At 29.7% G+C, this 13958-nt stretch overlaps 1 protein-coding gene across 1 annotated transcript; it reads left to right on the plus strand.

Moving 5' to 3' along the window:
- Positions 1–9145: 9145 nt before the first annotated feature.
- Positions 9146–13054, plus strand: LOC101222013 (protein BOBBER 1). Its single transcript, XM_011656318.2, has 6 exons — positions 9146–9655; positions 10776–10948; positions 11031–11079; positions 11297–11463; positions 12451–12534; positions 12627–13054. Exons 1-6 carry the CDS (start codon positions 9220–9222, stop codon positions 12663–12665), a joined length of 948 nt encoding a protein of 315 aa, XP_011654620.1. The 5' UTR covers positions 9146–9219; the 3' UTR covers positions 12666–13054.
- Positions 13055–13958: the final 904 nt, after the last annotated feature.

A 13958-nucleotide genomic window follows, 5' to 3' on the forward strand; every position in this document is an offset into this window, starting at 1 on the left:
TCAAAATCTTGAATAATTTTTAGACGATTTCGATCGTGTCATCTTTTCTTTTGTACCTTTAATCATTGAAATTGTTAAAATCAATTATCAAAATTGATGGATAGAAAGATTAACGAAAGAAATCAATGTTTATACCATATATTTCATTTTTAAAATATCAATAAAATCATATCCACACTTAATTTTTATACACAATTTAGCACACGCAAGTAGCCATGAAGCAGCTAAATAGCGGCATACGACTACGATTACGACTACTACTACGACAATATATAAGAACAAACCTAGCCACACAATATTGAGGCAAAAAAAAAAAGTTGAATTGCAAAATTAGTCCCTTTTCAAACTTTACAATAAAATAAAATAAAAACACTTAAATTAGAAGAATACTCATAATTAGCTACAAATACTTTATCAATATAAAAATGGGTAAATTTGAAATTTCAAGCCATAACCTTTATTTGAAAATTTGCAAATTTACTCACATGGATTATTTATGAAAATTTTGTTTTATCAAATCGATTATATTCTAACTTTTTTTTAACTATAGAAACAAAACTTGCAATTCAACCATAAAATTTAAACCCCATTTGTATTATGGTTTTAAAAAATTGTTTATGTTTTTTAGCCATTTATTTTTTATGTTTTCATCTTTGAATTCTTACCTAAATTACAAAAGAAGAAGAAGAATTGAAAAGTAGTGTTTATATATATAGCTTCAAACAAAAACAAGTTAATTGTTTAGGGAATATATATGCATAAATTGATTTTACAACTCATTTAAGTTCATGGTTATTTGATTTGATAAATTTGAACTCATTACATAGAACATGAGGACTAATTAGTCAACCTCATAGAAAGGTAAAATATTAAATACTTAAACCCCTCTGAATTAAAGTTTGTTTAATATGGACCAAAGACTCATTATCATTAAATTGACAACAAACTAAGTGATTCAAAATATATCTAACTTTTAATTGGGAGTATCATTGAACAACTAATAATACTCAAGTTGATAAAATAGAATTAATTGAATTACAATATAATATAGTGTATATATGTTTGGTTTATATATATATATATATATATATATATATATATATATATATATATATATATATATATATATATATATATATATATATATATATTTGTAAAACTCATATGTTTAAATATAATAATGAGTTGTATCCACAAGCTAAAGTGCTTTAATTAATAATATTCATTAGTCAATGTTGGTCAAATCATTACAGTAAAGAAAAAGGCTATTTAGGTATAGGAAACATCCTCCCACCTTCCAATATCAACATCTAAAACAAAAATGGATTTCCTTTTCTAATTCTTAAACTAAATATGAACTTTGAGTTTGAGAGAAAGAAAAGCTTATTATTGTCTCTAAATGATTAAGTTAATTATTCAATAAAACTATGCTTAAGTATTACTCTCATTTCTTCATTAAGTTATATTATATATACTTTTCTACCATATTAGTGATTCAAATATTCATTCTCGTTTAATATTGAACTAAAAACATGTTGTAAATCCTAAGAAATTGCTAATATAACCCCTACCTATAATACATACTTAACTCATTAATTATTTGCTGCTTATGAAATTCATTAGACTTTAGCTAATGATTTTCATCTCGAGAAAATTATTCTAGGGTTACAAAGTTGTAGATGAAACTCTTTTCTTCTCGAAAAAAATGTTTAATTTTTCATCCCTATATTTTATGATGCCTTAATTAGGTATACTCTACTCGATTAGTGAATTGATGTATATTGAAGACCAAAATGTTTATGGTTTAAATCTTCCTCTCATTTACAATAAAAAAAATATAGAATTTTAAAATTTTAAAAAATATAATAAACTTTACACGAGATTTAAAACAACACATTAGAGTTCCAAAGTAAGATGTTAAATATATTTATTACGATTTAATGATACAATAACATAAAAATTATCGAGCTGGGTTTGATTCATAAGGTTGAGTAAAAAAGATAGGTAAAATTATAGAATAAAAAGTTTAAAAAATGGTTATCATGAAAAAACATTTTAGAATAAAAAAAATTGCAGTAAACACCCATAATAAATAAATTCAACTTTAATTTCCACCCAAAACACAAACATTTTTATAAACTAGAATAAAACAATTATTTACATTCTAAACACATACATATGAACGGATTTCCATACATATAAATTCCAAACAATCATATCTCAAACACAATTCTCTAATATTTTTAATTTAATGAAAGCTACATTGAGAATAACTATATGACAAATAAGAGAATATTCAAACAAAGCAAGTTAGAATAGAATATAATAATTGTTGCGTTTTTTATGTGTCCAAAAAGTTAAAAATGTAACGTTTAGGGTTTAGATAAGGTTAGACGTGCTTATTGGAAGTCCCTATTCAAACTTTTCTTTTTCATCCTAAGCTTTTGGACCCAAACCCTCCACTGGCACAAAAAGGACATTTGCCTTTGGGTCATTTTGGCATTAGGGTATACTATCCCTCGGTTTGACCTCATCACAAAAGTGTTAAAATCTTGACGGCTCTATTAATATTAATATGTGGTCATATATGACATGACGTAACGCTTAAATATCATTGATGAGTGAATCCATAACAATATTGACATCTTTGTTTTATAAACATGAAAATATTGAAAAAATTAATATACATATATAGATATTTTAGCCTTCTCAATCAAAATTAAATATTTAGACTTCTTTTTGTTATTGTTTTAATAATAATCCATTTTTCTATGTTAAAATGAAAAAAATTTGATTTTCTTGTTTTTTTAATTTACACAGTCTACTCCATTCCATCTAGTTAATTCAAAGTCTTTTTACAAATTATAAATTTGAAAGTTTGGAGATGTAAATAATAATAGTGAATTAGTCGTGAATTGACAAAATATTTCTTTTCTAAATCGATTTATTTTAATTTGGAGGTGACAAGCACATAAGAGAGGGAAAAAGTAAAGGTATTTGGGTACACAAAAGCACACATAGTTAGAATGATTATTATTATAGAAGCTTTAGAATCCACTTGGTGGGTAGCAGAGCCTATGAATCATGTCAATTTGCTCCTTCACCCTAACTTTTCATTTAATGTCAATTCTCAACTAATTTTTATGCACAAACATTAATTCACCAACAATAGGAACAAAATTCAACAACTAAACTATAAGGTTTTGTTTACAATAATGGTTGGCAGAGCATAGTATGTGGTAAATTTTCAACTTCAATCAAGGGAGCCTAAATAATTGCTTTAAATAAGATATACAAATCAAGAATGAAGAATCCCTTAAAGTAAGAGAATGATAAAAGAATATAATCCTTTTCATTTTCTTAACGGGAGAGGAAGAAAGAAAAGAAACACCAAAAAAATTACCCTACAACATCACTACTACACGAGCTAGTGGGTTGCCCCTTTCGCCGACCGTAAACACACACCAAAAGAAAGAATACATAATTCAAATAGTAACGACTAAGAATTAAAAAAATTTCTTTTCGAAATAATTAAGTCGAGTCAAATCATCCCTTATTTAATTTCACTAATATGTGAAAACAATGAAATTCTCACGTTAAATAAAAGTTGAAATTTTGCTCAAATGATCAAGTAAAAACCGACCTATAATCATCTAGATTTTGTAAACAATTAATTGTGATGCAACCCATTTAAAAATTGATCTTAGAAAAGTCGTAGACAATTTTGTCACCATGACTAATTATAAAGAACTAGGTTTTCATTTTTGGAAGTGTTTTCCAAAAACTTAAGTTTGAAGCTGCCACTTTTTAAAACATGGGGTCTTCTCTAATGAAACTATTCCTAGAAACTTAAAGATGAAAAAGGTGTTTGGATATGGTCGTTGGTTATACCAATTTTTAGTCTTTAATTACTTACTTATCTATTAATGATGATTATTAAGTTCAACTTTTGAAGTAATCAAGTTTCATTTGTTTTTCTAACTAATAGGGTGTGGTTTTTTTAAAAGAAAAAACTTATCCAAACTAATAGGGTTTTGTTTTTGCAAACTAATCATGGGGTGGTTTGAACTATGCCCTAATTCATATATATACCATTCATTTTAGAAACAATAAACCTAATCTTTATCTGCCTCTCATCCATAAGACAATTTAAAAAATTAAACTCACTTTTTGATTCAACAGGTAATATGTGAAAGAACGTGGTGAAGAAAGATTTAATATAGTTAATAGTATCTTAATTACTATCTATATCAACCAAATTATAGTTAGATAAAAATGGTTTTTAACTAACAAATAAATTAAATTTATTAATGCATTACATGTTAATTAGGGATGTAGAGTTGATGGATAATTTTATTTAAAATGAAACTATCAAACTTTAATGCTAATTTATAATAATCTTTCCAACCACTCATGATTGCAATTTTATGATAACTTTAGAGCTACACAAGAAAACACAACCCAACTGCTTATTTGATCTAATTCCAAATAGGGAAAAACAACAGTGATTATATTTAATTATCAAATATTTTAAGTTAGGTGTGATGAAGAATTTTAAAATTATGTTGAATTTCAATCATGTAATCAAATCAAACAAGACAATTATCAACCAAAAATATTAACAAACTTAATTTTGCAATTTTTTTGTTTCTCAAATTCTGGATCAAGCACCATAAGTTGACATTATTGTTATTAATCTAATTTTCTTGTCATCATTATCACATCAGTTAGTGAACATTGTATTGAAAATTTATACCAAACGACGTGGTTTAAGTCAACCAAGTGATGATTAATTAGAGCAATATAACATTATATATGATGGAAATATTTTAACTAACAATTTTATATGCCCAATCAGATGCATGGCATGATCCATATAGGTGTCTTGTCACACCTTTGAAAATTATATATTTCTTGATAATAAATGGTCGTAAAATTTAAGTTTAATGAAAGTTATGTTAATAAAGTATGTTTTATTATACCAATATTTAAACGGGCTAAAAGGGTTCATACGTAGGCTTAAAAATAGATCAACGTAGAGTTTAATTAAATTGAGAGTGACATCAAGAATTCTTAGAATAGGGAAATTTTTGTTCTAGCTTGTATCTTGTTTTATATATATAGAACCATAGAAAAATGTTTAATTAAGATCTTCTTTTTTTATGTATTTATAAACTTTCAAATACAAATCTCCCCTTCTACTATCCCTAGTAGTCTATAATATAGCCCCATTGACTTTGTTGATAATGTGAGGCAAAACCCAAGCTATTGTAAAAGCGTTTTTATTCAAATTGGTGTATTCGTTTTATATAGGTAGGTATCCGTTGATATATGAATTGTAATAAATATCTGGAATTGTAATTAGTTTGTTTGTTTTTTTTAGGAAAATTTTCAAAAATAGCAAATTTTATAAAATATTTACCACCTATAGCAAATCCTATCACTGATAGATTGATAGAATCTAAAACTAAACTAACTTGTAAATATTTTAATTTATTTTGCTATTTTAAAAAATATCCATTTTTTAATCACATTTCATATAATGAGATATTTTGCAAACATAATCTGTTTATTAGTTTTTTTATTTATTGTATGGTATCATTGTTTTCTTACATTTACCCATTAAACGTTACCGTTTAGAGTCAATTGATAACAATATATGTAGCAAAAGTAGTAATTGTGAAAGATTCATAATGTTCCCTGGCTAACAATATTTTTAATTACAATAACGGTAATAAATAGCAGTTTACATGCAAATATGCATATCGTTCAAAAGTATATCTAAAATAATTGAGTGAGTCTCATGTAAAAAGAGGACGCAATTGAATTGATCATTCTCAAGTGCACAATCAAATTATTATATTTGTTGATTACGAATTTAATTATATGGATCTCACGTTTCATTACGATTTAACAACAAAAAAAAACGTAATCAAATCTAACTCACTTTTTCAATTATCATTATTGAGTTACACTTTTAATTAAAGAAGTAAAGATGGCCAAAATTGAAAACAGTACTTTTGTTATTAACTATCAAGAATCTATATTAGGGAAAAATTAGGGTTCATGGTCATATATATCTTAAATGGTGAAACATTTAGGTTCAAACTTTTAGCATTTGAAGGAATTAAAAAGATACATTATTATTTTGTTGATTAAACAAAACTATATCCTCATATTGAATCTTTATCTTAAAAATTGGCATATAAAGATTGGTCCTTTTTGGAAATTATATATGCCATATGGTACCTTCTTCTTGTCCATAACACATAGTTTATACAAAATATAATCTTTTTAAGCATAAAAGTACAATCCAAAACAACCCTAAATTAAACACTTTCATAATTTGTGATATTGGGTTCACTTAAAATCTAAGACTAAATGATTTTATTTTTTTTACTAATCAAATTCTTTAAAGGAAGGTTTAAATTTATAGTGTCTTGATATCTTTTTTATTATCAAGTGTCTTAATTACATATATGTAATTTAAAGATATTCATTCACGTGATTAATGAATGAAGCATATATACATGTTAGCATGCAGGTTGAGATAAATCACATTTATGATAATTAAATGGAAGGATTCCATATTAAGTTACCTATCTCTTACATATATGAAAATTAAATTACCTACTAATTAGTTACATTATTAATGCTTGTAGGACCCCAAAAATAATTATTTCTCCCCATGGATTTGGTTTGCCTATGAACATTACAACTTTCTAAGGCAGTTGGCTACCATTAATCAATCAATCAAAAAAAGAAAATATATATACATATCGTAGGTAGGATAATGGTGTAATTGATGATCATTTTAGGAATAAAAATTAAGTATATAACAACATTTTTAAAAAATTACAAATACAGCAAAATTTATCGCGGATAGACTAATTGTTTCACTGATAGACTCGTATAGTCTATTAGTGATATGCCAATATTTGTTACATGGTCAATCAAAATTCTTTCATTAATAGAATTTGACAAATTTTTTTAAATTAACGTTGCTATACACTTAATTATTTTGAATACAATTGTTAAATTTTCAACTTTCTTTTATGTATATATATGTATAGACGAGTACTTGTCTATTTATATCGAATTGTGTCATAATACGTATAGATTATGATATTTTGTTATATTTATAAAAAAAAATTGAGTGGTTTTGTGATTCGAAATAATTTTTTAAAGATAAATTTAACAAAATGTAATGATTTTTTTTTTCAAAGAACCAATATTCAAACTAAAGTAGGGTTTTATGTAAATGAAGATTTGCCTTAAGTACTTATTTAGCCAATTTCATAGAAAGTCATTAATTATTATATATTTGTGGTGGTTGTTATTAAAATTATTAAATAGAAAAATCGTATGGCACTTATGGGCTTCAAGTTTTGAAGGACGAGCCCATGTAGCTCATAAGTGGGCTTGAAGGCTCGACCCAACCCTTCTCAATATAGAGTCTAGTCCGTTCCATTTTCCTATGTAATAGAGCCGAACAAATATTAAACCCAACAAATTGATTTTATCATATACTTAAGGAATCGAATTAATGTCCCTTAAAAAAAAATTCATTTACAATAAGTTTAAGTTAATGTCAAATTAAAATTATAAGATTAGTATAAGATTGATTGTGTTTGTTGTTTTAATATATTACAATGTGAACATCAATCACATTTGGTCGTCTATGGATCACAATATAATCAATAAATCTTCCGATGAAGAGTATATAGAGACACCTAAACTTGAATAGTCGCATTTTGAATACATTGACCACATCCATTTTATAAGTGCATGAATATACCAATTCAGTATATGTAACAGCTTGCACCTAAATAGTCGTGTTTTGTCGACTTAAGTTGCACCATTGTTGTCCTAACAATGAAAAGTCGTGCACCAAATATTGAAGAGAAAAATAAGCCATTTACTAAAAAGAGAGACAAAGACAGAGACTCTCCTCTATCGTCCAATTTGTGTATAATATTATTATTTGATGTAGTCTCTTCAACCAACATGGCATAAACGAAAGCAACATATTAATCACAAACTAATTGGCTTCCCTCTTAAAGGCAAGAGGTTCAATCTCACTCATAGTCTCATCACTGTAACTGAACTTTAATTGTTATTTTCTTTCCTCCCTAGAACTTCATCACTAGTCTCAACATTTCTTTTGACAACATGTACGGTTGATGAATTGAACCTCACTGCTCACAAGAGATCGATAACACAAATGTCAATTGTACTATGCTCGTTTTGACTAGCTATTCTCAACTTAAAAGCTAACAATATAAAATAAATTTATATAATAGTGATATAGGTCTCACTCTACTTTAAAATGTATGGATGTGACATGCTATATATATACGGAGGGTGTGTAACTTTTCTTTTGTACTTTTTAGTCATCCAGTCGAGAATTCAAACCTTAAACTTTTTAATCAACAAATAGAGTTTATATAGTTTTGGCAACAATAAACCATAACTCTGGTTCACATATATAGTATATACAAGATAACTCTAATATTGTAAAACTAATGTACTCAATATTTAACTTTACAACCTTAAGAAATTCAATTGTAATATTATGTAAATTAATGTTATATTTGACAATTTATAATATGTTGCTTACAAATTTGGTAAAAATAACTAATGGTGTCAATATATCGTCAATCGAATAATTTGATATCAATTTTTATTTAATGGATATCTCTACTATCACTTACATAGACGTGAGTATAAATAAAAAGAGTAATCATACGATTTATAACTAATTTACCGTGTAAAAAAACAACATAGTCCTAATTTTTTCATTTTTTTATCCGTCCAATAACGTAACTTATTTATTTAATAGAAACACGAATATGAAAAGAAATAAGTTTAATTTTTTAAAAATTATTAAAATTATTTACGAAATATAGCCAAATTTATCGAATTATATAAATATATATTTAAATAGTTTAATTTCTCCTCTATTTATTTATTAATTAAACCACAATCATTAATATAATAATACACGTTCTTAATTTTGTTTAATGTGTAGAATTGAAATTCCATATCATAATTTTTAATTAGAGGATCTTTTCTTCAAAGAAATAAAAGTGGAGGGTTCGAACTTCTAGCGCTTTCTCGTCTTCCTTATAAATACGTATTAGAGACTGATCTCTAAAACCCTCATCCAACCGGACCCATCATAGTCAGCGATTTAGCAATTCCCTTCATTTCTTCGCCATGGCGATTATCTCCGACTACGAAGAGAAGGAAGAAATCCCGAAGCCAAAGAAGCCTTCCTCTTCCTCTTCCTCCTCTCCATCATCATCTTCATCGCCCAAGCCTTCTCAATTCAATGCCAGCTTTGACCCTTCAAACCCTCTAGGGTTTTTGGAGAAGGTGTTCGATTTTCTTGCCAATGAGACCGATTTTCTCTCCAAGGATAGAGTCGAGAAGGACATTGAGACGGTTGTGCGTAGAGCTGTCGAGAAGAGAAAGAAGCATGATGAGTCACTTGAGCTTAAAGGTAAGGCCGAAAAGAGGATTAAGGAGGAGGTGAAGAGTGTTAAGGAGGAAGCTGCGCCGGTGAAGGCTGCTGCATCACCGCCGGAAGAGAAAGTGGGTGAGAAGTTGGAGGAAAATACCGAGGAGAAGAAAGAGGAGAACGGGGCAAGAGGTGAGCATTTCTCTTCTCTTCCTCTACTTGTTTGTTCTCTATTATGTGAAATTGTTATTTGTGTTGGATTGACTTGATTGATCTCACACTATCTGGAAGTGGTAAAGGGAGGGTAAACATTCATTAATTAAAATGATTGTTTGTTCTTAAATCTTAGTCAGTCAAGTGTGGCTAGATTTAACTGTTAATTGTGCTTTCAACAGGCAAGATTTGGCAATGGTAGTGAAGAAATTTGCATTGGTGATGTACCATTAGGGACAGCAATTCCATAATTCTTAGTTTGTATCGTCAATGGTTTTAGTTTGTAGTTAGCAAGTTGTTTACTTGGTTAGTGGGGTGTAGGTTAATCATAATAAATATTCATCCTATGTTCTCCGAGACTCCCTCCCTTGAATTCACAGTTCGACCTTTTGAGTTGTTCAATGTGGCCTCGAGTTCATAAGTCTTGATTGAATTTTAAGTTTAGAAGGGAAATATTTGAAATACTATTCTATTCTAGCCATATCGCGAGTTAGAAGTTATATCAATTTTTAAGGGGTATTTGGAGGGCGGAGTTAATTATTATAGTCCATGAGTTTAAATAGTTTGTTATTGGGCTGCAGACGGTTTTAGTCTCGTTATGAGGGACCTGAAATGGTAATACAGTAGGTAATGGTAGATTATAATAATTGGGAACTCCAACTGCTATAATTGGAACCCTAAACAAGGGGTGGGCTATTATAACCCACCCAAACTCTTCCTAGCGGGTTCAAGTAAATGGTTTAAGTTGATTTATTTGGAATATGTGTATGTGTGTGGATATTGGAAACCATTCTTCAGTTGAGTAAACTTATATGGAAGATTTAACTGCTGGTGTGGAGTTTGAAATTTATCATTTTGGATCGAGCATGATAATCTCTTCATGCAGTTTGATAGTTTCTGTCTTTTCTTTTCATAATGCATATGCTTCTGCACAAGATATCTAGAATTCCTCTGGAACTTAGAATTCAGTGTGAGGCTCATCGTATCAAATTTGTGAAATAAATCTTTTGTGTTGTGAGTTCAACTGACTGACCCTATCTTTTGTTTCTAAACTGAATGTCATCTCAACTTTGTTTCTTACTTCTAATGGATTTTGCAGTTCCCAACAAAGGTAATGGTCTTGATATGGACAACTACTCTTGGACACAGTCTCTCCAAGAAGTCAATGTTAATGTACCTGTACCGAAAGGAACTAAGTCCAGGTTTGTGGTTTGTGAGATCAAGAAGAATCGTCTCAAAGTTGGACTAAAGGGTCAACCACCAGTGATAGATGTATGTTTTCTCCACAGAATCTTGTTTCAACAGGGTGTTATTTTTTATTTTCAAGTTCTAAATTATCATCACATGCTTGCAGGCAGAGCTTTGTCATACTGTCAAGCCAGATGACTGTTATTGGAGCATAGGTACTTGAAGTTTTGTTAAAAAATAAGTGTGAATGATGTTAAATTCTCTTTTAGATATGGTTTATTTTTATGCTGCTCAAGTCCTTGGGAGTTGATAGCATAAATAAGAAGGGTGGATGCACAAAGTTAATTTAAAACAGTTTTTTTTTGTGTTCACTTGTGTATTGAAGTTTTTTTGTTTATTATTTGATCATGTTTATGTTTATACTTGCTGCAGAGGATGAGAGCATCGTTTCTATTCTTTTGACTAAGCACAACCAAATGGAGTGGTGGAAATATTTAGTTAAAGGGGATCCTGAGATTGATACTCAGAAGGTTGAGCCTGAGAACAGTAAACTATCTGATTTAGATCCAGAAACACGACAAACAGTTGAAAAGATGATGGTATGTATTTTGGTTGTCTATTTTCTATCTATTGCACTGCACTTATGGTTTTGTTATATTAAGCTTTTTCCTCTTCGATGCATATTTATTATTCTTCTGCATAACAAGTTTTGCTGACATGTGCACCAACATGCAAAAAGAAAAAGAAATACAATTAAATGTAATGTTGGAAGGAATGTTTCATGAAGCATTATTTGTTCACTTCCGTTGGTTCTCATAAAACAGCTGAGACACGTCTACAGTTCAAATCCCATCAGTAGTTTAGCCACAAAGAAAGAAAAAGAAAAGAAAAGAAAATCTTAGTCTCCTCCCAATATATACACTCCCCTTCACAATTCTCTAGTTACTTCATACCAAACCTTATATGCTTGCTCATGTGCCTTAATATCATTCGACCTGTTGCATATTATGCCTCAGTGGGCTTTTTAAATCTCAGTCTCTCTCTTCCCTGTCCTGAAGGAATGTGAAACCTCAGTTATGATATGGTTAAGAGTCACAGATCTTAAGGGCTTTGTGATAGAAACCGAATATATTGAAACATATAAAATAATAATATTATCATATTACTTGTGAACTACAAGTCTACAAAGTAATTGGAGGCACTTAGAACCTCCTCACCCTTGAGATATGTTAAGTTTTAACTATGCTCCATATTAAGGTTGGAGTTAAATCTCCCTCATCAAATCATTTTTGCAAAGAAAAATTATACTTCATGATTGATCTATGAACTATATGCATTATCATCAGAGACATCTCTTAGAGTTAAACGTGTTCTTGGTCTTTGCATTTGCAATTCTCAATAAATCTAGACTCATGCCTGATTATGCTGTCTAATTTCTTGTTGTTCAAGCTTGTTTTTTGGTGGCATATCCTTATGCATTTACCATTGATTGATTCGTGCGTTTGCAACCGTTGCTATGTGATATTATTTTACAATAAATTCATGATCAATCCATTTTTCTTGATTGATTTGGAAATTTTTTACAGTTCGATCAAAGGCAGAAATCTATGGGTCTTCCAACAAGTGATGAGATGCAGAAGCAAGAGATTCTGAAGAAGTTTATGTCTGAGGTGATTGTTTAGAGCTGTGTGCGTGTGTTTGTTTTTGATTTATAATATCCTACAGGTTCTTTTATTGAACCTCTGAAATTGGTCCTGTGCAGCATCCGGAGATGGACTTTTCAAGGGCAAAGATATCATAAATGGAACTGCCTGATTCTTTGACGTATAGATAAGAGAACCCAAAGATGGAAAAAAAAAACCAAAACATCTGTAGTTTTTGTTCAGGGCTGGAAAGTTTTGTGTTTTTTTAGGGAGGTTTGAATTCTAGTTATTTATGAGAATGGCGGCGTGCGCATAATTCTCATCATATATGGAACGGGATTTTGATATGATGTGTGTATGGAGTTTTACCATTTTATTTTTCATGATAATTTAGATGAGCTTTTCTCCGACTTTGGGCTAAGACTGCATGTTGGATCCGAGTGAAAGGCCCATGGGCTCCAGGGTTCATTCCAATTCAGAAAACAATCTTTTTGTGATGACGAACAGATAACTACATTTATTTCAATCTAAGTTTGATTTTTGTCAATGGCATTTAGAAGATAGAACATGCATGATTTGGCTAATTGTTTGGAGACTTTGGTAACTTCAATCCAATAAATAAATATTTTATTACATGCTTAGTTCTATGAAAAAAAAAACTTGAGAAGTAGTATTTGCTCGACTGGAATTTTCTTTGTTTTTCCAAATTTTTTCCTTTTAGGTGGGGGAAGAATGAACCAAACTACTACTTCAATGAGCCCGCGAGAGGTACTTCTGAACCAGGTACGTGGTGCTCCTTTCTAATAATTGAATTTAAATTTTAATCTTTCATCCATTCAACGGTGTAAAACTATCAATCAGGTTGTTTTGTTGTCGACAGATGTCAACCCGTGCCTTTCCGAAGGTATTTGGTCTCTTCTTAATTCCCTTTTCCAAGAAAAGGTAGAAGGTCCTACAACCCTTTGGCCATTATTGTGTTATAGCCCCACAAGCCCTATCAATGAAATGATTCTCTTTCTCTCTGACTAGTTAAAAAGGACTTGACCTTGAGAAACCTGTACCCTGGGGGGACCTCTAATCTCTCCTCCCATGTCTGAGGGGCTTGGTTTTGTACTCTTCCCCTCTAATTGACTTTGTACTATACATGCCTGCTTTTGCTGTTGTGAGTAATAAAAACCAATTTGAAACACAACATAATGGGATTAATTCTCTCTCCCACATGCTTCCCAGTAATCCCAATCTCTTTGCTTCCATCTTGGTAATATGGAAGGCATTGAGATTTCAATGTAGATGGAAATATTAAAGTCTCAATTTTTTATAGATGGAAATATCTTGTGTGTACGAAAATTGAATACCTGGGTAGTTGCATTAATTAAAGAAAGAAAGCATCTTTCTGAGTGTCCAAACCTAAAAATTTCCGTTGCAGTTTTTGTTGTACCTATTACTAACGT

This window comes from Cucumis sativus, chromosome 5, assembly GCF_000004075.3.
Source record: "Cucumis sativus cultivar 9930 chromosome 5, Cucumber_9930_V3, whole genome shotgun sequence".
In the NCBI taxonomy this organism is placed as follows: domain Eukaryota; kingdom Viridiplantae; phylum Streptophyta; class Magnoliopsida; order Cucurbitales; family Cucurbitaceae; genus Cucumis; species Cucumis sativus.

What these genes read in the sequence shown, in the direction of transcription:
- LOC101222013 (XM_011656318.2), top strand. Translation starts at nt 9,220, where the DNA reads ATGGCGATTATCTCCGACTACGAAGAGAAGGAAGAAATCCCGAAGCCA. An exon ending in GTCAACCACCAGTGATAGAT is followed by an intron (nt 10,949 to 11,030) that starts GTATGTTTTCTC and finishes ACATGCTTGCAG; the next exon opens with GCAGAGCTTTGTCATACTGT. An exon ending in TGACTGTTATTGGAGCATAG is followed by an intron (nt 11,080 to 11,296) that starts GTACTTGAAGTT and finishes TACTTGCTGCAG; the next exon opens with AGGATGAGAGCATCGTTTCT.